This window comes from Phyllobates terribilis, unplaced genomic scaffold (genome assembly GCF_046119375.1).
Source record: "Phyllobates terribilis strain yellow unplaced genomic scaffold, ASM4611937v1 Scaffold_1__5_contigs__length_1240528914, whole genome shotgun sequence".
Classification (NCBI taxonomy): domain Eukaryota; kingdom Metazoa; phylum Chordata; class Amphibia; order Anura; family Dendrobatidae; genus Phyllobates; species Phyllobates terribilis.
The window spans coordinates 797463408-797488846 of record NW_027362761.1 but is presented as its reverse complement, the minus strand read 5'-3'; the positions used below and the strand labels follow the sequence as shown (position 1 = coordinate 797488846).

General features: G+C 48.0%; 1 protein-coding gene across 1 annotated transcript in view; it reads right to left on the bottom strand.

The window, feature by feature from the left end:
• Positions 1-25439, bottom strand: part of PDE6B (phosphodiesterase 6B) — a 154203-nt gene that overhangs the window by 85481 nt on the left and 43283 nt on the right. The window contains exons 7-8 of the mRNA XM_073655205.1: positions 10550-10616; positions 773-820 (exon numbers count right to left, since the gene is read on the bottom strand). Coding sequence (XP_073511306.1) covers positions 773-820; positions 10550-10616 — 115 coding nt within the window. The remainder of the gene's footprint in view (positions 1-772; positions 821-10549; positions 10617-25439) is intronic.

Here is a 25439-nt window from a genome sequence, read left to right as displayed (position 1 = left end):
CTGGAGAGCGACTACAAATGGCAGGGAATTGTTCTGGACTACACTCTCTAGAGCAGGGTTCCCCAACTCCAGTCCTCAAGGCCCACCAACAGGTCATGTTTTTTGGATTTCCTTAGTATTGCACAGGTGATGGAATTATTGCCTGAGCAATACTAAGGAAATCCTGAAAACATGGCCTGTTGGTGGGCCTTGAGGACTGGAGTTGGGGAACCCTGCTCTAGAGCACACTTAACCAAACACATTACACTAATGTCATTCGAATCCACTGATATCTATGGCTTTGGCTGACTACCCCATGTGTATGGAGACGCAGGCCAAATGATTTTGGCAGGAAATGTTGATTGGGCATAGCCAATTTTGGACTGCCAATTGCTTTGCTCTTCCAGAGATAAGCTGCCAGAAGAGAAGTCTATCTGCAGCTTTCTCGTAGAGAACACCAGGAGTGCTCGTCCAGTTTTACTCTCCAATGGGACATTGTTGACTTTTTGTAGAGTATAAAATGAGGATATACTATAATTTTCTCTGAACCATAGGATATGCCAACACTAGCACTGTCTGCTAATACTATTTGGACTGTAATCCACTCTGGAAGAGTGGGACTACTGCTGGATCGGAATGTACAGCAACCTATTTCCCTCACAAATATCATGACCTCTCCCTTCTGTTTTAGTACAGATCATGGTATTGGTCCATTAAGTTATTGGCAGTTCTTAAGCTATGTCAACCACAAATGATGTCTGTGTTATCTACAATAACAATATATTATTTTTACCTGAAATTTGAACATTTCATCTGCAGCTGCATTCATAATGTTGCAGATCTACATAAGAGTAATATATTAAAGTGTAAGAAGATGCATTTCCATTTAGTGTTTATATCATCACCATTAGGGCACAGTCAGACGGTCGTATAAATCGGGCAGAGATTGGATCACAACGCTCGGACTGGCCAGCGGCTATCCCCACCCGAGCATGACAGCTGCTTAAAAATATATGAAGCTGTCATGCTCGGGTCAGGAGATCCGCAGGCTGGTCCAAGCATTGGTCCGACTTATTCTTACTGCGCCCTTAGTGAATTTGTTATACCCTGCAAATCATCAGATTAAGTTATTGTGTGTATACTTTAGCAATAACAATATTCCTACTCACAAAGTCACATGCAGGATATTTTATTCGGTCGTCCATGACAGCACCACGTGAGAGAGAGGATCCGCCCATCAAGGACAGGAAACCTACAGGTTAAAAAGGGCGGCCCTCTCTTTCCGCCTCAGTTTAGGTTTCCTGTCCATGATGGGGGACCTTGCAGGCTTACCTGCAGAAGATGGACTCCTGTCCCAGAGAGGGCCACAGCAGGTGGTTGGAGCCGGTCCATCCCGGTCCTCTGGAGACGCCACGGCAGGGCTCATGGGGGCGCCTCCGTGAGTGTTGCGGCAGGCGCGACATCGCCTCACGGGAGGTAGATGTCCGCCAGGTGTGGGGCCGCTAGCGGGCTTCCTCCCCCCCCCCCTTGCTACCGCTTGCAGGAGATCCAGGTCGCGCTGGCGGCGCACGTGACGGGCGCGACCTTCTGACGCGACTTCCGGTACTCCGGGCAGGAAGCCCTGTGACGTCACCGGAAGGGGCGGGGCTCGTTTGAGTTTTTTGGCGTGAGCAGCTGAACGCCGGGGGATTGAGGACCTGGCGGCGAGTAGCCCACCTGGATCCCACCTGGACCTGGGGAGGAAGACCAAGGAGCAGGTAACGCCCTCCTGGGTAAAAAAAAAAAAAAAAAAAAGGAAACACACACCCACACATGGTACCGGTATGGCCAGTATATAAAGGGTCTGGTAACATACAGAGGTGCTTCCCAGCCCATTCTTACATTGTAAGCTATGGAAGATTCACAGGAGCTGTCACCTAGGCAACAACATCTGCTGCAGGAGCAGCCCTCTGGGGAGCCCTCACAACTAGTGGCGCAGCGTCATTCCCAGCTAGGGTCTGGTCGTACAACTAGAAGAGCTACCACTAAGAGCAGGAAGGACGGTCCGGTGCGGCGTGATTCCTCGCCATGCATGCTGGATTCTTCTGCTTCTACGGTACTGAAGGTTCTGTGGGGTGAGTGGAATCTTCGTGAAAGTTCTACTAATGTTTCCTCCTTCTTTCTATCTATGACTTTCTCTTACAGCAAGAAATGTTCCTCGAAGTCCAAGCACAGAGAGTGTGCCTTATGCAGCTGTCCACTCCCTGATTCTTATAGCTAAAGGTTGTGTCAGCTTTGTATCAGCAAAATGATATCGGAGGAGACCCCAGATTTTTCCCTAGGCCTAAGAACTTTAATAAGGGAAGAAATAGGCAAAGCATTGCAAGGTTCAGAGTCTGGGCATATTCCTCAAGAAACCCAGCCGGGTTCAGACTCTGAGCTTTCGGTCGCTTCCTCCTCTGCCTTCTCTTCCTCTGATAGTGAGCCAGACAGACAGTGCTTCCCCCTGAAGGAGGTCGATGCCCTAGTAAAAGCCGTCCGATCTACAATGGGGATAGTGGACTCGAGGGTAGAGAAGTCAGCTGAGGATGTTATGTTTGGTGGTCTGGGGCTAAAGAAGAGAAGGGTCTTTCCAGTAAATTCAAGGGTGAAAGACCTCATTGATAAGGAGTGGAGAAAGCCTGACAAGAAGGGTAGTGTTCCTCCATCCTTTAAAAGGAAATATCCGTTTGAGGATGCTATGTGTTCCTCCTGGTTAAAAGCACCCAAGCTGGATGTTGCTGTTACTAAAGCAGCGAAAAGAACTTCCCTCCCGTTCGATGATATGGGTGCATTGAGAGACCCCCTAGACAGACGGGCTGATAATTTCCTGAAAGGGGCATGGGAGACAGCTGCGGGAGCACTGAGACCAACAGTAGCAGCTACCTGTACGTCCAGAGCCCTGATGGTGTGGCTTGAACAGCTAGACAGTCAGTTGAAGGATGGGACTTCTAGGAAAGACATTATTTCTTCCCTTCCACTGGTTCAGGGGGCGGCAGCTTTTCTTGCTGATGCATCTGTGGACTCGTTGAGGTTGGCAGCAAAGTCAGCAGCACTGTCAAATGCGGCTCGGCGAGCCTTGTGGATTAAAAGCTGGCCAGGGGATTTACAGACTAAGTCCAGACTGTGTACAATCCCGTGTGAAGGGGAATACCTCTTTGGTCAGACCATGGACGACTTATTGGAGAAAGCGGGGGACCCTAAGAAGGGGTTTCCATCAGTACCTCTACCCTCCTTTAAGAGATCGTTCCGGAAGAGGAAATTTTTCCGGAAGAGATATTTCAGGGAGCAAGACAAGTCTGATGAAAGAGGTCGAAAAGGTAGAGGTCTACTCTTTGGTCCGTCTCCAAAAAATGAGCAGAAGACAGGGGATACACAATCAGCCCAGGTGGGAGGGAGATTGTCATTTTTTGCCCCAGCTTGGGAACAGATTTCTCATAGTAATTGGATTTTGAGCCTGATTAAGTATGGTCTTAAGTTTCAATTTAAAGCATTGCCTCACAAAAGGTTCATGGTTGTTCCCTCCAGTTCTTCCCCAGAATGCCAGGCTGCCCTCGGAAGTACAAACCCTAATAAGAAAGCACATCCTGATTGAGGTTCCGGAAGCTGAAAAGGGTCTTGGTTTCTACTCCCCGCTCTTCTTGATTCCGAAACCGGATGGAAGTTTCAGGACAATTATAAATCTGAAATCCCTGAATAATTTCCTTAAAATACACACCTTTAAAATGGAGTCTTTAAAATCCGTAATAAAGTTACTTTTTCCCCACTGCTATATGGTAGTGCTCGATCTCAAAGATGCGTATTACCATATCCCAATTCATAGTGATTACCAGAAATACTTGAGGCTGGCCATTGAAATAGACGGGGTGGTTAAACACTTCCAATACACTGCACTCCCCTTCGGTTTAGCTATAGCCCCACGGGTTTTTACTAAAGTAATGGCGGAAGTTATGGCCCATATAAGAGAAAGGGACATTCTAATTATCCCTTACCTGGATGATCTCCTGATAGTGGGGAATTCGTTGGTTCAATGCGAGACCCACCTGCAGGAGACCATGTCGATCTTAAAGAGTTTGGGGTGTTTTCTAAATTTAGAAAAATCTAAACTATCTCCACTCAAGGTACAACAATATCTGGGGGTCATATTAGATTCCAGGAAACAGCTATGTTGTCTTCCAGAAGAGAAAATTGATAGAATCCGGGAGTTGGTAGAACAATGTATACGTAAACCTTCTATGTCACTCCTTAAGGCCATGTCACTATTGGGAACCTTCACCTCCACTTTTCCTGCGGTTCGTTGGTCACAATTGCATTCAAGAGCCTTTCAGTGGGATGTGTTGTACAATAACGCAGCTTTAGAGGGGCATCTAGACCGTAAGTTTACGCTAGGTCCTCGTGCCATATGGTCCCTTCGTTGGTGGTTACGACAAGACAATCTTGCTAAAGGGGTTCCCTGGGAATGTAGTCCAACTGCAGTCTTGTCCAATGATGCAAGTGCTACAGGTTGGGGAGCTCACTTTGAAGGGAAATTAGTGCAGGGAACCTGGTCAAGCTGTGAGCAACAGTTGTCATCAAATGTTAAGGAGCTTCTGGCGGTGCAGCATGCGTTCAACGAGTTCCTTATATATTTTCAGGACCAGCATGTCCGTGTACTCTCGGACAATCAAGTCACGGTAGCTTACATAAACCACCAAGGGGGAACCCGCTCAAGAAACTTGATGAGGGTAGCGAACGCACTTCTGCTGAAAGCCGAAGATCACTGTCTCTCTCTTTCGGCTACTCATCTAAAAGGCAAGGAAAACATCACAGCGGATTTCCTCAGCCGTACTTCTGTAAAAGAAGGAGAGTGGTCCCTAAATACACAAATATTCTCCAGAATCGTAGAAATGTGGGGCCTTCCGACTGTGGACTTATTCGCAACAAGAGCCAATCGGAAAGTGGAAAATTTTTGTTCCTTAGACCCCAGAGAAGGACCCCTGGCAGTGGACGCCTTTATGGTTCCCTGGAGGTTTCCTCTGGCATATGCCTTCCCTCCCATGATCCTGCTCCCAGCGGTGATAAAAAGGATCAGGGCAGACTGGGCCAGAGCGATACTCGTATGTCCCTTTTGACCCAAAAGACCGTGGTTCCCTTGTCTCCGGAAGATGTCCATATCAGATCTCTGGGTTCTTCCGGAGATTCCGGACCTCCTCACTCAAGGGCCACTTTCCCATCCTCCAACCCCGAGTCTACATTTGACGGCGTGGAATTTGAGAGGGTGTTATTGACCAACAAAGGATTCCCCGCAAATGTAGTGAATACTCTCCTGGCTAGCAGAAAACCTGTTACCACCCGTATTTATGCCAGGACCTGGAGGAAGTTTCTGTCCTTTGCAGAAGTTAAGGTGGAGGAGGGGCCCCCTATTGGGAAAATTCTGGAATTTCTGCAGCGAGGCTTAGAATTAGGTCTCACTACCAGTACCTTGAAAGTACAGGTGACGGCGTTAGGAGCTTTATTTTCTTCCAATATTGCAGATAACTATTGGATAGGCCGTTTTATAAAAGCTTCCTTTAGGTGTAGACCCATTACCAAAGCAAAGATGTCTCCCTGGGATTTGAATTATGTCTTAGATGCCTTGACCAGTCCTCCTTTTGAGCCACTAGATTTAGTCTCCCCCAAAATTATTTTCCTAAAGACGGTCCTGTTAGTAGCCCTAACTTCAGCCAGGAGAGTCAGTGACCTACAGGCCCTTTCAATATGCCCTCCATTCACGCAAATTCTGGACGATAGGATTATATTAAAACCTGATCCAGCCTTTCTTCCTAAAGTGGCCACTCGATTCCATAGAACCCAGGAAATAGTTCTCCCAACTTTTTGCTTTCCGCCCAAAAATCAAAAAGAGGAGAGACTTCACACTTTAGACGTTAGGAGGTGCGTACTAAGGTACTTAGAAGTATCACATGGCTTTAGAAAGGATAAGTCCCTATTTATTTGCTATCAGGGGGCTAGGAAGGGTTGTAAGGCCTCAAAGGCTACAATCGCTAGATGGATCAAGGAGGCCATTTCCCTCGCATACTCCTCAGGGGATAAAGAGATACCGGAGGGATTGAGGGCGCATTCTACCAGAGCGGTGTCAACCTCCTGGGCGGAGAAGACAGGGCTTTCCATTGAGGAGATTTGTAAGGCTGCCACTTGGTCTTCTCCCTCTACTTTCTATAGGCACTATAGATTGGATCTGGGTGGCTCTGCAGATCTCACTTTCGGGAGAAGGGTGCTTCAAGCTGTGGTCCCTCCCTAATTTCCTTCGTCTCTGTAATTCTCTCACGTGGTGCTGTCATGGACGACCGAATAAAGCCTTAGTTACTTACCGGTAATGGGATTTTTCGGAGCCCATGACAGCACCCGTATATTCTCTCCCTTCACTGGTGTTGTGCACTCCTGTAGATTTGATTTCTTTTTGTGCACCCTTGTGGGAAATTGATGAAAAGTAATGTACTTAATGTGATTATGTTTTGTTATAACTAACCTTGGCGGTACTCTCATGCTCTGTTAACTAAACTGAGGCGGAAAGAGAGGGCCGCCCTTTTTAACCTGTAGGTTTCCTGTCCTTGATGGGCGGATCCTCTCTCTCACGTGGTGCTGTCATGGGCTCTGAAAAATCGCGTTACCGGTAAGTAACTAAGGCTTTTTTTTGTTGGCTTTCCCCTCTACTATAATTTTTAATTGTCATGTTTAGTCTAAGTTCAGATCTAAAAGAGACTAGTAGTAATAGCTATAAGGTTCCCTCAGTTGGCTCTGATTGGTTCCAATTAAGTAGCAGATGGTTCCAATTCGTCCTAGCCGAGTTTCCCATTTTCTGCTAATCAAACGTGAAATCTGCCAGTCTTTCTGCAGATACCCATCCCTGAACACAAACACAATACTCATCTCTCTTTTCCGGTTATACAATTGTGACCACTGCAGCCAATCACTGGATGCAGCAGTTACATGCTGTGCCTCCCTTAAGATGAAGCAAAAAGACCGACTGGAGGTCCAGGCAACAGTATGGAAGGAGTGACAGGGGATTCATAGGTAAGTATATATTTTATTTAATTTTGTATTTTTAAGCAATAGAGGACTGTTTATTTTTATTTTTTCCAAATAGAAAAAAAAATTGTGGAGAACCCCCTTAAACTTATTAGAGAAAAATGTGGTAAACACTATTGCTTATGTGAAAAATGTGAATGATGGGTATATTTTAATGGTTTGTTCACATGTGCAGTGACCAGATTATATTGTAGAGAATATGGGGGTGATTCACGAAGACTGGTGATTTTCTCACCGGTCTCGCTGAGGGGTGTTTTGGAGCAGATGCTCCTAATTCTTTAATGAATCAGTTGAGGAGCGCAGTGGCGTCTGCTGCTATGTGCGGCTCGCCACAAATCTTAATCATGACAAGCCCCCGCTCCCCCACCCCCACTCTGCACACTTTGTCAGAGCTGGGGCAAGAATGGCGTGAACACGCCAAAAGTCGCTTTTTTGGCACAAGTTCACATTTGCGCAAGAAAATTACACTTTTCAAATCTTTTTTTGCCAGAAATCTGGCAAAAAACTTTGTTGAATTGCTCCCCATGATTTAGGGCTTGTGCAAACGAAGATTCTCCATCCAAGAGAATAGGGCCGATTATACAAATGACACTCGGATCAAATTCTGATCAGAGTTTGATCTGAGTGTTAGCATAGTGTGATCCTATTCTTTCATATGAGAGATCGGAGAGCACAGTGAGGAGAAGATGGAGATGGGGTTAATCTGCAGGTTAATAGCATTATGAAGATGCCTGGCCGCAATACTGGAAATGCGGCACCCAAAAGAAAATTAACTTTATTTCTCGCGGAAGCTGCCAGCTTTCAGTCATGCAGGTGTGCCAGGAGCAATTACAGTCACCATTCACACCACTGTGAATCAGCTGTAAGGACTCAACAGCACTGAGTGACATCTCGCTCTGTACTGATGCACTGTAGAGCCAACTATCAGTTAGGGCCGGGACCATAGGCGGATTATAATGAGGGCAATCTAGGCTACCGCCCAGGGCTCCAGGGGGCCCGGGGCTCTAGGGGGTCCATGGCCAGATTGCCCTCATTATAATATGTGTGGCGCCGCGGCACATACCGGTTGTCAGAAGCAGGGGGGCCCCCGGACCGCGGCGCACGGCCGCTGCTTCTTCTTTGGCCGGGCCAGCACTGCAGCTGTTAACTTCCCTGTGTGCTGGCCCGGCCGCGTCACAGCTAGGAGACACGGCCCTGTGCGCGGCCGTGTCTGCTAGTGTGACGTCACGCAGTGCGCGCCCGGCCTGCACTGCTGCACCGGAGAGGAGCTGGAGGACTGGAGCCGAGGTGGGGGATGGTGTGTGTGTGTGTGATTGAGTGAGTGAGTGTGTATGGAGATATCATTGTGTGATGTCTGTTTATATGTATTTTTGTGTTTCAAATGCGTTTATGCGTGTATGTATATATCTGTATATGTTTGTGTGTGTGCGTGACTGCGTGCGGCCTCCCGCTGTATATAGATGGCTATGTGCGGCCTCCTGCTGTGTATAGAAGACTACGTGCAGCCTCCTGCTGTGTATAGATGGCTACGTGCGGCCTCCTGCTGTGTATAGATGGCTACGTGCGGCCTCCTGCTTTGTATAGATGGCTACGTGCGGCCTCCTGCTGTGTATAGATGGCTACGTGCGGCCTCCTGCTGTGTATAGATGGCTACGTGCGGCCTCCTTCTGTGTATAGATGGCTACGTGTGCTCAATATTAAGCCATACAATTAATGTAAGGCTATGTGCCCACGATGCAGAAATGCTCCGGATTTTTTTTGAGCGTTTCTGCTCTCCCTGGCAGAAAAAACGCATGTGGATTGTACATGCGTTTTTCCTGCCAGGGACAAGCGGATGTGAAGCGTTCTTCACATGCATTTCCGCATGTGGGTTGTCAAGTGCTTTCCAAGCGATTTTAGCATCACTTGGAAAGTGCTTGACAACTTGGTCACACTATATAAATCCATGCAACCGGCTTGGATTTATATAGTGTGACCGTAAAAGAATGGTAAAAATTAAAAAATAATGATCTATCACAGGGGTGTGTGTGTGTGTGTGTGTGTGTGCATGCGTGTGCGTGCGTGCGTGCTTGTGTCCGTCCTTGCTTCTCTTAATCCACCCCTGGCCGGGACAACCTTACAGCTGCCACTCTCAGTGCTCTGAGCAGTGGCTGTAATTGCTCAAGGCACTCCTGCATGACTGAAAGTCGATGGCTCCTGGGAGAAATAAAAGTTGATTTTCTCATAGGTGCAGCTCTTTCAGTACAGCAGCTGGGCACCTTTAATTTGGGAACTTGTTACCAGAAAAAATGCTACTGTCCTGCAGATAGGGGATTAATGGGGTTAATCTGCAGGTTAATAGCATTACTAACCTGCCCAGCACCTGCACTTAGCAGAATGCTGTGGGAGAAAATTTACTTTTTTCCATCCGCAGAGTTTGGGTTTCAGTCACCACTCAGAGTACAGAACAGAGGCTGTAACCGCACCCCCGCCCTGACTGACAGTTAAGTGAGGGAGTCGAGCAGGTTAGTAGCATTATTAACCTTCATATTAACCCCATATCTGCAGGTTAATAGCATTTTTCTAGTGACAGGTTCCCTTTAAACCTGCAGATTAACCCTACATTCATTTTTAACAGCTCTGAAAAATGTTCTTGTTCGGCTATTAAATAATTTATGCCTCTTCCATTTTTGTGATACACGGGGCTTTATTTTTATGACATTTTTATATTCCTTTTTCTTTCAAAAATCAAAGAAAATGTAAAAAAAATTATTTTTCTTTTTTACTTTTTTTATGATCACAAAGGGTTGCCAAAAAAAACATTTTAAATTGCATTTCCCTTTACGTATAAATACATTTTATATATTGGACATGGATTTGAACAGGTGGTGTCTTTTTTTTTTTTTTTTTTATAATCATAAAGGATTGCTAAAAATGTTTAAATTGCATTCCCTTTTCCACATAAGTAACTTGTATATATTGGACATATTTTTTACAGGGCTTGGACTATAAAATGCGATTTTTTTTTTTTTTTCTTACTTTTTTATTTATGTTTTCATTCATTTCACACTACCGTGCCCCCAATAGAGTCTTAAAAGACCATTAAGGGATATTTTAACATATTAATACATTCTATTTATTGCTGATTTCCCCTGTAGCTGTGCTGGTATGATAACCCCAGTTAAAGGGGAAATTCAGCCTCCTGCCTGCATAGCAAAGCTGATTAAAAATAAATCTTGTTTAATTACCTCCGTGGGGAGTTTGGCTGGGTCTTACAGCTGGCTCCCGACCCCTACAGCTGCACAATCTGCATTGACGTTATGCTAAAGTGTGTACCGCCCGAATGTTTATGGGCAGTTAGATGTAGTTAAAGAAACACATGATATTCAAAGAATGCCGTAATTATATTAACATTAGAAAACAGTAATTTGGTAGGAGATGCAAGTTAACAACATTGGATGACTTCTAGGCAAAGCATTCTATTCCAAATAATATTAGGCAAACTTACAAATCCACTTTCTGCAACAAAACTTGGAAGCCCACTAACCAGAGCCCAGTGATCAGCAGGGGGGTTCCTTTAAAGGAAAAAAAATAACATAATATATAATAATGCGTTTTTAATGGACATATTTGTTGCTTTCTGGTGAGCTTTAGGGGGAGACAGGCTATTCTTAAAGGGGTTCTCCATTGAAAACAAGCTATTGTGACTTTTGGGTATCCAACTGCTGGGACCTGCACCGAGCGGGAGCATGGGAAACTTTTCTCCCTGTTAGGCCACGTTCGCAGTATTTGGTCAGTATTTTACATCAGTATTTGTAAACCAAAACCAGGAGTGGATGAAAAGTACAGAAGTGGTGATGTGTTTCTATTAGGGCGGAGTCAGACAGCCGTATTACTCGCACGAAGATCGCATCAGAATCTTCGGACTGGCCGTTGGTTCTCCTGACCTGAGCATGACAGCATGTTTTTCTATACAGCTATCACGTTCAGGTCAGGAGAGCCGATGGCCAGTCCGATGCGACCCTTGCAAGTAATAAGGCAGTCTGACTGCACCCTAAAGCTATGTGCACACAAAACGTTTTTACTGCATTTCTGCTGCAGTTTTTCTGCCACGGAAATGCTGTGAAACTGCTTGTTAATAGGTCTGCTAGCTATAGCAATGGTAATCCTGATGTTCTGTGCACATGATGCGGAAATTTCTGCTCAGTGTTACCATTGTGGTAAAAACCACAGCATGACCATTGTGCGGGCATTTTCGCCGCAAATTTGCGCCCATTGACTTGAACTGAACTGCAGCAAATTCGCAGGTATAATATTTATACCTGCAGATTTGCTGCGTTTCAATTAAAGCCAACAGGTGAGAATTCGCGGCGGAAACGCGGTGCGGGTGGTACCCGGGTCGGGAGAGGAGGACTACTACTCCTCTCATTCGACCGCTGCTCCCGCTGATAACAGCAAGAGCGGCGTGGCTGGGGGGAACAATAGTCTTCTCAGCCAAGCCGGTTACCACGCGGTGTAAAAAAAGAAAAAGAAAAAAAAAACACCATACTCACCTGTCCGGCACCCCCAGGTATCCTCCTGGTCCTGGTACCTGGCAATGCTCTCCTCCCAGCAGCCGGCGGTACACTGCAGCAAGCGCGCTCGCTCCCAGCAGTGTACTGCGCTGCCAGGACCTGGGGTCACGTGACCTCACCGTAAGAACAATCTGAAGAATTTTCCCATGGTGGTGGGCTCACCAGGGCTGAACAGCTGATCTTCAGCTGATGAACCTCAGTTACCTCATGCAGCAGCATGTATACTGACAGGAGTGATTTTACACCCCTGTCAGACTACATTGTTGTCTTCTACAGCAGTGACATCTGTGATTGCTGATGTCACTGCTTTAGAAGTGACCCGGATTGCTGAGGGACAATCGTTGTCGTAATTGTGGACTGCGTCGTTGAAGGCGGACAGGTGAGGAATATGGTTGTTTGTTTTTTTTTACTTTTTTTTTCAGAAGATCGATGGCTTTGTGGACAGAGTACAATAAAAAAAAAATTTTAAAACCATGTGTTTTTTATTTCATTAAAATACTTTATTCTGGCCGAGTCTTTTATTGAGAAGGAGGCGATAACTTTACTACGCAGTTAGTAATGGGGACGTCTTATATATGCCCTCCATTACTAACCTGGGCTTCACGTCAGCCGCCAAAACAAGGCTGACGTTAACCCCACTCCCATTACACCACTCGCCACCGCTACAGGGCAGTGGGAAGAGCGGAGGCTAAGCGCCAGATTTGGCGCATCTTATGGATGTGCTATTTCTGGGACTGCTGAGGGGTGATATTAATAGTCGTGGAGGGGGCTACTATTCACGGCCCCTTCCCTGGCTATTAATATCAGCCCGTAGCTGTTCCAAACTCACCCGCAGCATGTCAATTTTTGTAGCGGACATGCTAGTCTCCGCAGCAGATTTTAACCGCTTGAAGTGTTATTACATGCAGTGGATTAATATGTACCGACAACAAAAGTACGGCATTAGAACACTGCATTTTGGACGCAGCAAAAATGTGCTGCGTCCAAAGCACTGCGGAGTGCTGATCGGGGGGACATAGGGGCTAACCAAACAGCTGTGAGCTGTTAATAATGGCCAGTGACCATGTTTGCAAATGACATCTTCCTAGGCTAAAAATAGCAGCTCACAGCTGCCGCATAAATTACATGAAGGGTAATGCTAATGAGATTGGGCGAATGGGATTAGCTGACACCTAGCTCTTTTGTTTGGTGATGACAAGGTGTCAATCAAACCCTTTCATCACCAAACCTAATTAAAGTAATGTAAAGAGTTAAACAAACACACATGAGGCGCGTTTTTCAGGACCGCAGCATGTCAAATTCTCTTGCGGAGTCGCTATTCCCCGCAACAGAAATTTGACCACTAGAAAGTATTGAATGTTATGATCTGCTACAAGCACTAAGGAAAGACAGGAGATCTGTCCCTACAATAGAACTAAACTGTATCCCTACGATGTAACGGGGAACCTGATCCTGCGATCAGATCCGCTAAAGTCCTCAGCTAGTCTGTACGAAGACCTATAGATGCAAGGGAGGGATCCCTACAAGAACTAGGGACTGGGATAAAGTTGGACACCTCCTAGCAGAAATTGTAGCAGTAAAAGACAAACACACAACATAGAACATAGAGGTCTGAAGACCTAGCAAAACTAACAGAGAAAGGTAACAGAGCACCAAGCTAGCTCAAGAATAGTAATTACAATGAAGTCAAGCAAGGCCAGGAGGGCGGAGCCGGACTAAACAGGCAAAAAAGGTCATGTGACCAGCAAACTAGAAAAAACCAACAGGAGAGTTCTAACAGTACCCCCTCTTCTAAGAGGATCCTCCGGATCCCCTAGGCCCGGGCTTATCAGGAAACCTCCTGTGAAACGCTCTGACAAGTCTGGAAGCAGAAACATTATCCACCCTCACCCATGAGTTATCCTCGGGTCCGAAACCCTTCCAAACGACGAGATACTGCAAACTCCCTCTATACCGTCTAGAATTTAGGATGTGGGAAATTTCATATTCCCCGTCCTCCACCACCGGAGGAACAGTGGCAGAGGCGTCACCGACCGACACATCAGCTCTTTTCAACAGAGAAACATGAAACACCAGATTAATCTTCCAGGAGGTAGGAAACTCCAACCTAACAGCAGATTGGTTAACTATATGAAGCACCTTAAAGGGCCCTACAAACTTGGGACCCAATTTTTTAGAAGGAATCCTCAATCGCAGATTCTTAGAGGACAACCAAACCATGTCACCAATAGCAAACGAAACCTCTTGCCGTTTCCTATCAAAGTACCTCTTAGATTTTTTGTTAGCCTCCTGAAGATTATCACGCACATCCGTCCAAACTCTCTCCAAATCACCGGAAAAACTCTCCTCCTCAGGCACAGCCGATACCAATTTGGAGAATGACCCAAAAGACGGATGTCTCCCAGAACAACAAAAAAAAGGCGAACAACCAGCAGAAGAGGATGTATGGTTGTTAAGAGCAAATTCAGCAAGTGGCAGAAACTCAGACCACCCCTCTTGATTGTCTGCCACAAAGCAACGCAAGAACTGCTCAACATCCTGGTTCTTTCTTTCTGTCTGGCCATTAGACTCAGGATGATATCCGGATGAAAACGACAAATGAACTCCCAACCTGTCACAAAAGGCACGCCAAAAACGAGCCACAAGCTGAGGTCCCCTATCAGAAACAATGTCAGTAGGAACGCCATGTAGTCTGACAATTTCCTTGACAAAGGCCTTAGCGAGTGTCTTAGCGCAAGGCAGTTTGATGAAGGGAACCAAGTGACACATCTTGCTAAAACGGTCCACGACCACCCAGATGACCGTGAAACCTTCAGAGGGGGGACAGTCAGTAATAAAGTCCATAGCCAGATGTGTCCAAGGTGCACTAGGAACCTCCAGAGGGAAAAGCAACCCCGCAGCAGGAGCATGCGAAGACTTAGATCTAGCACACACAGTACATTGACGCACCCACTTAATGACTTCCTTCTGCCATCCAGGCCACCAAAAACTGCGACCCACAAGTCTCTTGGTCTCAAAAATTCCTGGATGACCTGCCAACCGAGACTCATGACACTCAACAAAAAATCTCTCCTAAAGGTCCTAGGCACAAACAACCTCCCATGGGGAGTGTTAGATGGGGCATTCTCCTGAGCTTTAAGAATCTCATCCTCCAAAACGGAGTCCAAAGCAGTCACAACACCTTCTTGTAAAATGCTCCCCTCCTCCTCAGCACCGACCATGGGAGAAAAGCTGCGAGACAAAGCATCCGCTTTAACATTCTTGGTACCCGGGATGTAAGTAACGGAAAAATTAAACCGCGAGAAAAAAAAGTGCCCACCTAGCCTGACGGGCATTCAAGCGCTTGGCAACATCAATATAGATCAGATTTTTATGATCAGTGAAAACCTGAATGGGAAATTCAGCACCTTCCAAGAGATGACGCCAGTGTTCAAATGCGAGTTTCATAGCCAGCAATTCCCGATTACCAATATCGTAATTAAGTTCAGTCTCAGAAAATTTTTTTGCAAAAAAGCACAGGGATGTACTCCATCCTTGCTTTCCTGAGACAAAACAGCACCGACCCCCACCGAAGAAGCATCAACCTCAACCAAAAACGGCTTAGTCACATCAGGCTGCATAAGGATGGGAGCAGAGGTGAACCTCTCCTTTAGAAACACAAAAGCTTCAATGGCCTCAGAAGTCCACTGAACCGCATTAGCACCTTTCCTGGTGAGATCGGTCAGCGGTTTGACAATAATAGAAATTTTTTTTATGAATTTTCTGTAATAATTGGCGAAACCCAAAAACCTCTGTATCGATTTCAAACCAATAGGTCTAGGCCATTCCTGCACAGCTTGAACTTTAACCGGGTCCATCTCAAAACCTTCACTGGAGATAATGTAACCCAAAAAACTAATTCTCTGTACAGCGAACTCACATTTCTCTAGCTTAGCAAAAAGCGAATTGTCCATTAATAACTGTAAAACCTCACGTACGCTCCGCCAATGAGACTCCAGATCAGGCGAATAAATCAGAATGTCATCCAAATACACAACCACATTTTTGCCGATCAAAGGTCTAAGGATGTCATTAATAAGATTCTGAAAAAATGCTGGAGCATTGGTAAGACCAAAAGGCATAACCAAATTCTCAAAATGACCCACAGGAGTGTTAAAAGCAGTCTTCCATTCATCACCCTCCTTCATGCGCAACAAATTGTATGCCTCCCGGAGATCAATTTTAGAGAACCACTTGGCCCCCACTAACTGGTTAAACAAATCAGGAATCAATGGCAGTGGGTAAGGATTGCGTACAGTAATTTTATTAATCTCACGAAAGTCCAGACAAGGACGTAAACAGCCATCTTTTTTTTTACAAAAAAAAATCCAACAGCCACAGGAGACTTGGAAGGCCTAATGTGACCGGCGGCCAAGCTTGTCTGTATGTATTCCTCCAAAGCCTTTCTCTCAGGAATAATAAGATTAAATAAACGACTTTTAGGAAGAGTCGCTCCAGGGACAAATTCAATGGTACAATCATAGTCTCTATGGGGAGGCAAAATTTGTGACTCCTCCTCAGAAAAAACTCTCCAAAAATCCTGAATAGATACAGGTAATTCCCCTTTTTCCACCGCAGCAATACGTCCGTTACAACACTTGTCATAACATTTAGGGCTCCAGGACTTAATTTCATTGGTAGACCAATCTAGTACAGGATTGTGCAATTTTAACCAGGGCAACCCCAAAATTACTGGAGAAGGCAAATTATTTAATACTACCAAATCCTCTTGATGAATACCATTAATAGTGAGGGGAAATTCACAGACCTTGTGAGTAACACTCTTCAAGGGAGAGCCATCAACAGAAACCACAGCAATAGGGGATGACAAAGGTTTAGGTTTTAATTTAAGTTTTTCCAAGAATCCCCCATCAATCACATTCCGAGTAGAACCACAATCCACAAATACCCGAAATTCAATTAATTCTTCCTGAGCAGCGGTAGTAGCAGATAGGAATACTCCCTTAGTATTTAAACAGGCTATACGTGCATGACTGACCTTTTTTTTTTTCTTTGTTCATACGAAGCACACAGTTCTTAATGAAATGACCAGAATTTCCGCAATAGAAGCACAAACCTCCAGAAAGCCTGCGGTCTTTTTCCTGAGAGCGGGGTGCCATCGCCCCAATCTCCATCGGCTCTCCTTTGTCAGCACAGACCCTCTCAAGACTCGGAGCTGACATGGCAGAGGATTTACTCTCATTAACCCTTGCACGCAGTCTCCTATCCACCCGTATAGCTAATTGCATTGCCTCCTGCAAGTTTCCAGGTGTGGGATAAGCAATCAGCAAATCCTTAACCCTTTCACCTAGCCCTGCAAGAAACAAACTTTTCAAAGCAGAATTGCTCCACCCCACCTGGGCAGACCAACGACGGAAGTGAGAACAATATTTTTCCACATTACCTGATCCCTGCCTTAGATGTCTCAATTCAGACTCAGCAGATGAGACACGATCAGGATCATCGTACAACAAACCCAAAGCAGAAAAAAAACTATCCACTGATCTAAAGCACGGATCACTAGGTTGGAGAGAAAAGGCCCATCCCTGAGGATCTTTGCGCAAAAGTGACATTATGAACCCTATGCGCTGTGATTCATCACCAGAGGATCTGGGTCTTAAACGAAAATACAATAAACAAGCATTTTTAAAAGAAAAAAAATCTTGTTGTTCACCAAAAAATAGGTCAGGCAGACGTACCTTTGGCTCCACAAAATGTGCTCCAGAACAGCTACTCACCTGTTGTTGGAGCTCGGCCACCTCCAGAGAGAGTCCCTGCAAGCGTTGAGCCAAATCTTGAACCGAGACCATGATGGAAACTGGAGGTCTTTCCTAAGAGAAATTTTTTTTTGGGCTGGACTTACTGTTATGATCTGCTACAAGCACTAAGGAAAGACAGGAGATCTGTCCCTACAATAGAACTAAACTGGATCCCTACGATGTAACGGGGAACCTGATCCTGCGATCAGACCCGCTAAAGTCCTCAGCTAGTCTGTACGAAGACCTATAGATGCAAGGGAGGGATCCCTACAAGAACTAGGGACTGGGATAAAGTTGGACACCTCCTAGCAGAAATTGTAGCAGTAAAAGACAAACACACAACATAGAACATAGAGGTCTGAAGACCTAGCAAAACTAGCAGAGAAAGGTAACAGAGCACCAAGCTAGCTCAAGAGTAGTAATTACAAGAAGTCCAGCAAGGCCAGGAGGGCGGAGCCGGACTAAACAGGCAAAAAAGGTCATGTGACCAGCAAACTAGAAAAAAAACAACAGGAGAGTTCTAACATTGAATGTGGTAAATCTGCATGGTTCAGTGAACACATGTGGATTTACCTGCGTTCAATAGAATGCAATGTTTTGGACGCAGCAAAAATATGCTTCCAAAGCGCTGCTACAACCGGATTGTGGGCACAGAGCCTAAAATGTAAAAAAAAATGGCGTGGGCTCCCGCGTCATTTTTACAACCAGAAATGGGAAAGTCGAGCGCTGGGGGCTGATATTAGTAGCCAGGGAAGGGGCCATTAGCCAACAATATTTCCTTGCTATTAATATCAGCCCACAGCTGTTTGTTTAGCATTTACTGGCTAGATTACAGAGGGACCCCAGAAAAAGATTGACGTGGGGTCCCCTATAAAATCTAACCAGAAAAGGCTAAACAGACAGCTGCGGGCTGATATTAATAGCCAGGGTAAGGGCCATGGATACTAGCCCCCTCCGCGGCTAATAATATCACCCCTCAGCAGTCCCAGAAATGGCGCATCCATAAGATGCGCCAAATCTGGCGCTTAGCCTCAGCTCTTTCCACTGCCCTGTAGCAATGGCGAGTGGGGTAATGGGGTTGGGGTTCACGTCAGCCTTGTATTGGAGGTTGACGTGAAGTCCAGGTTAGTAATGGAGGGCGTCTATAAGACGCCCCCATTACTAACCGCGTAGTAAAGTTGTCACCGCTTTTTCAATACATACACTGCCAGAATAAAGTATTTTAATGAAATAAAAAACACGGTTTAAAAAAAAATAATTATTGTGCTCTCAGTCCCCGAATCCCTCATCTCCTGAAAGAAACCTAAAATAAAAAACAACCATATCCCTCACCTCTCCGCCGTCACGACGTAGTCCATGATTCCGTCACGATTGTCCCTCGGCGATCCATCTCACTTCTACAGCAGTGACATCAGCAATCACTGATGTCACTGGTGTAGAAGACAGCAATGTATACTGACAGGAGTGTAAAATCAGTCCTGTCAGTATACATTGCTGCTGCAGGAGTGAGGTCGCTGAGTTCATAAGCTGAAGATCAGCTGATCAGCCCCAGTGAGCTCACCACTACTACTGGTGGGAACATTCTTGAGAATCCTCCCACTGTAAGGTCACGCGAGCTCTCAGCTGATCTTCAACTGAGAGCTCACGTGACCGCATGTCCTGGCAGTGCAGTACACTGCTGGAAGCGAGCGCGCTCCCGGAAGTGTACCACCGGCCGCCGGGAGGGCGACATCACTGGACAGGTGAGAATAAGGTTTTTTATTTTATTTTTTACTTTTTTTATATTTTTACTGCCAGTGGTTCCCGGCTTGGCTAAGGAGACTACTGCTCCCCTCAGCCGGGCCGCTCTCGCTGTTATCAGCTGGCGCGGCGGTCAGATGAGGGGAGTAGTACTCCTCCTCTGCCGACCCATGTACCACCCGCAGCGCGTTTCTGTGTCACCCCAGGCCTGGATGCCACAAATATTAAAGGCTGTGTCTGAGAGCAGGAGGGAGGTTCCCTGGTCAGGGAACATTAGCATGCAGCACCTCCTGTCCCAAGCCAGTAGGGGGAGCAGGCTGCCCCTATAAAAGCTGGAACTGGGGCAGGGTTAGAGAGACCAGAACCCACTTCTGAAGTGTCCAGAAGAGTTCTCAGAGAAGAGGGACAGGTCAGCAGCAGCTGAGGAGTCCGTGAGGTAGAGGAGAGACTGCGAGCCAGGGACAGAGGCGACGAGAGCCGGCCCTGGCTGAGAGAAGTACACCACCGGACATTGGGGTCCGAGGCTGTCAGGGTTGCAAGCCCAGCAGCAGAGAACCAACCCGCGAGGGATTTCAGGTCCCTTGGCCTAAGAAGCCTGGAGGCTCCGCCACACAGAGGGACCAGTACATTTAGGAGAAGCAAAAGGTACCCAAGGCCCGAGTCGCAAGCCATACAGGCAAAGTACACGGCCAGCTCAGGGACGTGGGCTATTACACCACGAAAAGGGGGATAGTCAGCAAGAGCATAGAGAGAGAACGGTAGGCCTACACACTCACCCTGACCAGTGGGGCTCGCCCGAATGCTCTCAGATACCCAGGCCCATTCCTAACCGGTACTCCTGTTGGGTCAGTAATAACATCTGCAATAAAGACCCTGGACTGTTTGAAGCGGACTCTGAACTCTTACTATTGCGGCCTGCACTATCACCCCCAGCATTCACCTACACTGCCCTGAGGCTACACTCTTCCTGTGGGGAGTTGTCCTACCCCTGTGCTGCACACCAACACCAGCCTCAGTGGTCTGCCTCGCAGCGGAGGTTGTCTCTGACCGCAATCCACGGGTGGCGTAGTCGGACATTCAAAACACTGATAAATAGACTGCCACAATTTGGTCTGACCACCCTGAGCCACGGGATTGGGTTGCCACTACTACCCCCAGCATCGCATAGAAGGCCCGGTTCCGGGTACCCCACGGCACAGGGGGCGAGTCAGCTTTGGCGTAGTCGGCAGGATTGTGACCAACTCGCCACAAACGGGTATTGCGTGCCTGAAAAAGACTTTATACTTACCTGAGTGAAGTTTCCCGCCATTCGGGGCCATTTCCCGCCAATCTAAGCCGTTTCCAGCCATCGGGCGCCATCTTCGGGGCGCCGCGCGGGAAGAAGAGGGGCGTGGACGTCAAAAACGCGCGAGACCTGAAGCCCCGCCCTACGCTGAGACGCTGCGCAAGGTCCTGGAAGGAGATCCAGCGGACGCCGACGTCATCACCGAGCGACGCAAGGTCCTCGCCCAGAGCATCGCGAGCGGAGCCGCGGCCTACGGAAGAGGATCGCCGGAAGGTAGGCCACGGTTAACTAGGGGGGAGGAAGATGTCGGACGCGGAGGGACCCTCTACCACCAGCGTATTCGCTGCAGCTGTGATGCCGTTTTCCATGCCCTATATCCGGAGCGGCCTGGCTGCCACAGTATGCCGGTGAGTCGCATACCTTGGGCGACTTTAAAGAAAGGCTGTATAGCCTGTTCAAAGTTTACCCCCTGACAGAAGAACAGAAAGTAAGCATACTGAGTCTTGGACAGCTGGGGAGAAAAGGACTGTAAGGGGGGTTCTGACCCGTCTATGGGACACCTTTGATACCCGTACCTCGGCAGAAATCAAGATGCGGTTCTATGGATGTAAGCAGCGAGCTCAAGATAGCATTAGAGACTATGCCCTAAATTTACAGGAAGCCTTGGGGGCAATTAAGCAAGCTGACCCTGGCAGCATGCAGGATACCGATAAACTGTTGACTGATCAGTTCATAGATCAGTTCATAGAAGGTCTGCTGTCCAGCGCCCACAGAACCCAGCTGCGCCTCATGGCCTCATGGCCCTACAGAACCCCGATTTGACTTTTGCACAGTTCAAAGATAGGGCCATCCGTGTGCTCCGAGAACCCGCACCAGGTGGCGCTGTAGTTTCCCGGCGCCCTGCCATCACTTACCACCAGGAGGCAGCGCCCTACCCTGCAGACCTTGTGGGGGCTGATGCGCAGGCCCTAAACCCATCCCCGCCTGCAAACCTGCACCATCAGGTCCAAGAACTAACAAAGAGTGTTGCTGCATTGACCAGAACCGTACAGTCGTTACAGATGAACCCGTAGTGCTGGACGGTATCCCCATGAGTGCACTGCTGGACACCGGGTCCCAAGTGACTACCATCCCCTATGTACTTTTCAAGCAGTACTGGAGTGACCCTGACATAACTCGCTATCCAGACAGTGACTTGAGCATCATCGCCAGCAATGGCCAGCCCGTGCCGCAGGTGGGGTTCAGAGAGATGACCATTAAGATTGGTAAAGTTGAACTGCCGACACAGGGAGTGATCATTGTGGACATTGACCGTCGAGAAAGTCACCTTAAAATAACCTTGGGTACTAACGTGATTGAAAATTATCTTTCAGAAGTGATTGTAATTTTGCAGCAGGTAGCGATGAATGCGAGCTCCAGCCAACAGAGGGTCCTCCAGAAGGAGATAAGAGCCCTGATGAGACGGCAACAGGTAGAACTGTCTGGTGGTGAGATCGGTAGCGTGAGGATGAGTGACCCGTTCCCCATTGCCATGCCTCCCAAAAGTGAAATGATGATCTGGTGTCGGACTGCAATCGGGTTAAGAGGGAGAGACTACCAAGCCATGGTAGAACCCGTGTACTCAGACAGCAGGCCCACCATTTTGACAGCCCGGGGGGTGGTTGATGTCCACCATGGAAGGGTGCCCGTCCGGATCTTAAACATTGGGGAAAGTGAAGTACACTTGCCCCGGTAAGCTACACTAGCCAAATTGTATACTGTTGAACACAATGCTGTCAGGGCCGTGGAACCCTTGCCTCCATCTCCCCAGGCGGAGGGTAATGGCTCCCAGAAACCCAAGGAGGACTGGTGCCAGAAACTCCACGTGGGTGCTGACTCCACTCCCTTGCACCAAAAACAAGGAGTCTACTGGGTGGTTCAGGAGTACGAGAGAATCTTTAGTAAGCACCCGCTAGACTTCGGCAGGGTGAAAGGGGTAGAACACCACATCCCCACGGGGAGCCACCCACCAATAAAAGAGAGATACAGACCTGTACCCCCTGCACACTATCAGAACGCAAAGGGCATGCTGAGAGAAATGAAAGAAGCCAGGGTCATTAGAGACAGCTGTAGCCCCTGGGCAGCCCCCTTGGTTCTGGTAAAAAAGAAAGACGGTACCATGAGAATGTGCGTGGACTATAGACAAATCAATCGTATCACCCATAAAGACGCGTACCCGTTACCTAGGATAGAGGAGTCTTTAGCCGCACTAAAATCAGCTAACTTCTTCTCTACTTTGGATCTTACTAGCGGGTACTGGCAGGTTCCTGTGGCAGAGGCTGACAAGGAGAAGACCACCTTCACCACCCCGATGGGATTAAGTGAATTCAACTGTATGCCATTCGGGCTCTGCAACGCACCTGGGACCTTCCAGGGGCTGATGGAATGCTGTCTAGGGCACCGAAACTTCGAGATGGTCCTACATTACCTGGACGACGTGATTGTCTATTCGAAGACTTATGAGGACCATCTAAAGCACCTGGCTGAGGTGTTCGAAGCCCTGGCAGGCTATGGCCTGAAAGTGAAGCCCTCAAAGTGTCACCTATTAAAACCGAAGGTCCAGTACCTAGGGCACGTGGTAAGTGCTGAGGGAGTAGCCCCCGACCCCGACAAAGTTACAGCCATCAAGAGCTGGCCAAGCCCCTCTAACATCAAAGAAGTGAGGCAATTCCTCGGGTTGGTAGGCTACTACCGAAGGTTCATCCCCGGGTTCACTAAGATGGCAGCTCCAATGCAGGACCTCCTGATAGGTCAGTCTAAATCCAGAAGTCACAAGCCACCCTTCAAGTGGGACAAGCCGGAAGAGGAGTCTTTCCGCCAGTTGAAGATGGCCCTCACGGGGGATGAGATCCTGGCCTACCCCGATTATGGCCAGCCTTTTATCCTCCACACAGACGCCAGTAATGTGGGTCTGGGAGCCGTACTGTCACAGAACCAACAGGGCAGAGAAAGGGTGATCGCGTACGCCAGCCGGAAGCTGAGGCCCACTGAAAGAAACCCGGAGAATTACAGCTCCTTCAAGCTAGAATTCTTGGCAGTGGTGTGGGCCGAAACAGAACGGTTTAAACATTACCTGGCCTCTGCAAAGGTCACCGTGTACACAGACAACAACCCGTTGACACACCTGGACAATGCAAGACTAGGTGCCCTAGAACAGCGGTGGATGGCCCGGCTATCAAATTATGACTTCACAATCAAATACCAGGCAGGCAGAACCAACGCCAATGCAGACGCCCTATCAAGAATGCCCCACCTACCCGAAGGAGAAGAAGATTCGGAAGAGCTGGAGGAAGTAGAGCTCCCTGCGTTCCACCGGTATGGGGCCAATCAGTATTCTCACCGGGTAAGAGACAAAGACCTAACCACCGTCATGTTCAACCCCTTACCCCACCACGGCTGGGCTGAAACGCAAGATAGTGACCCTGCAACTCGCCTGGTGAAAGACATGTTAACCCAGGCAGACGCTAGCCCTGGCCCGGACGCTCCAGAGGAAGCCAAGCAGTTATGGAAGGAGAAAAGCAGGCTATTCCTCTGCAAAGGTAAGCTGTGCAGAAGGCTTGTCAACCACCGGACGCACGAGTTGACCTGGCAGGTAGTGGTCCCGAGACGGGATGCAGCAATGGTCCTGGAGGCCTACCATGACAGAGTGGGACACTTTGGGTGGAAGAAACTGGAGTTCCTACTGAGAGAGCGGTTCTACTGGATCGGTATGAGAGGGGCGATAGAGAAGTGGTGCAGGAACTGCGGCCCATGTCACCTCAGAAGGAACGACCGTACCAGCCAGAAGACACCCTTGAGGCCCATCGTCACCAGGCAGCCTCTTGAGCTGGTAGCTCTGGACCATGTGAAGTTGGCTCCAAGCCGGTCCGGCTACATCTATGCCCTCACGATTGTGGACCATTACTCCCGGTTCTTGGTGGTGGTCCCGGTTAAAGACTTGACAGCCCAAACAGCAGCCAGAGCCTTCCAACAACACTTCTGCCGTCCACACGGGTATCTGAAACAGGTCTTGACAGATCAAGGTCCAGCGTTTGAGGCGGAAGTCTTCCAGGAGTTCTGCAACCTCTACTGCTGTAGGAAGATTCGGACAACGCCTTACCACCCGCAAACCAACGGGCTGTGTGAGAAAATGAATAATATCGTCATTGATCTCCTCAAGACGTTGCCCCTGGAAGAACGCAGCCTGTGGCCGGAGAAGCTGCCAGACCTGATAGACTTATACAATCATATCCCGGTGAATGCTACAAATTGCACCCCGGCTTACCTGATGCGAGCAAGACCAGGTAAGCTGCCTATGGACCTGGAGATGGGAGTCCTGACACCCGAGGACACCTCCCCAGATGCGGACTGGGATACGGAATGGCGGCTACAGTACAAGAAGGTACAGGAGAGTGTGGAGAGGAGTCTGGCTCAAGCGAGAGAAAAACAAGAGAGGCTCTTCAACCAACACGCCCCTGCTGGTCCCCTGGAACCTGGTGAGCAGGTCCTGAAGCGGAAGAGAAGGCTTCACAAGTTAGATGACCAGTGGGAGAGCGACCTGTGCACAGTACTGCCGTCCAACCACGACAACCCGAAGGTATGTGTAATTACCAAGGATGGAGGAGAAACCACTAGCACTGTCTCCAGAGACCACCTAAAATGGTGCCCCGAGCAACTGCAGAGTCCAAGTGAAGATCAAGATGACCTTGTGCCCGCAGTGGACAAGGAAGAGATGGTCAGCACTGTTCTTGGAGAGTTCCCCCGGTCCTGGACTCGGATAAACGATGCCATAGTGGTACCCGTCCTACACTTCCTTCAACCTACCCAGCAGGAGCCTACAGGAGAGCAGGAAGAACAAGAGGAACAAGCAGCCCCAGAGGCAGAAGAACCCATGCTAGCAGCCCAGGAGAGTCAACCCTCTGCTGACAGTGAGCCTGCCATGCCTGCGGTAAACCAAAGGACCCGCAGACAGCTGCCTGCCCT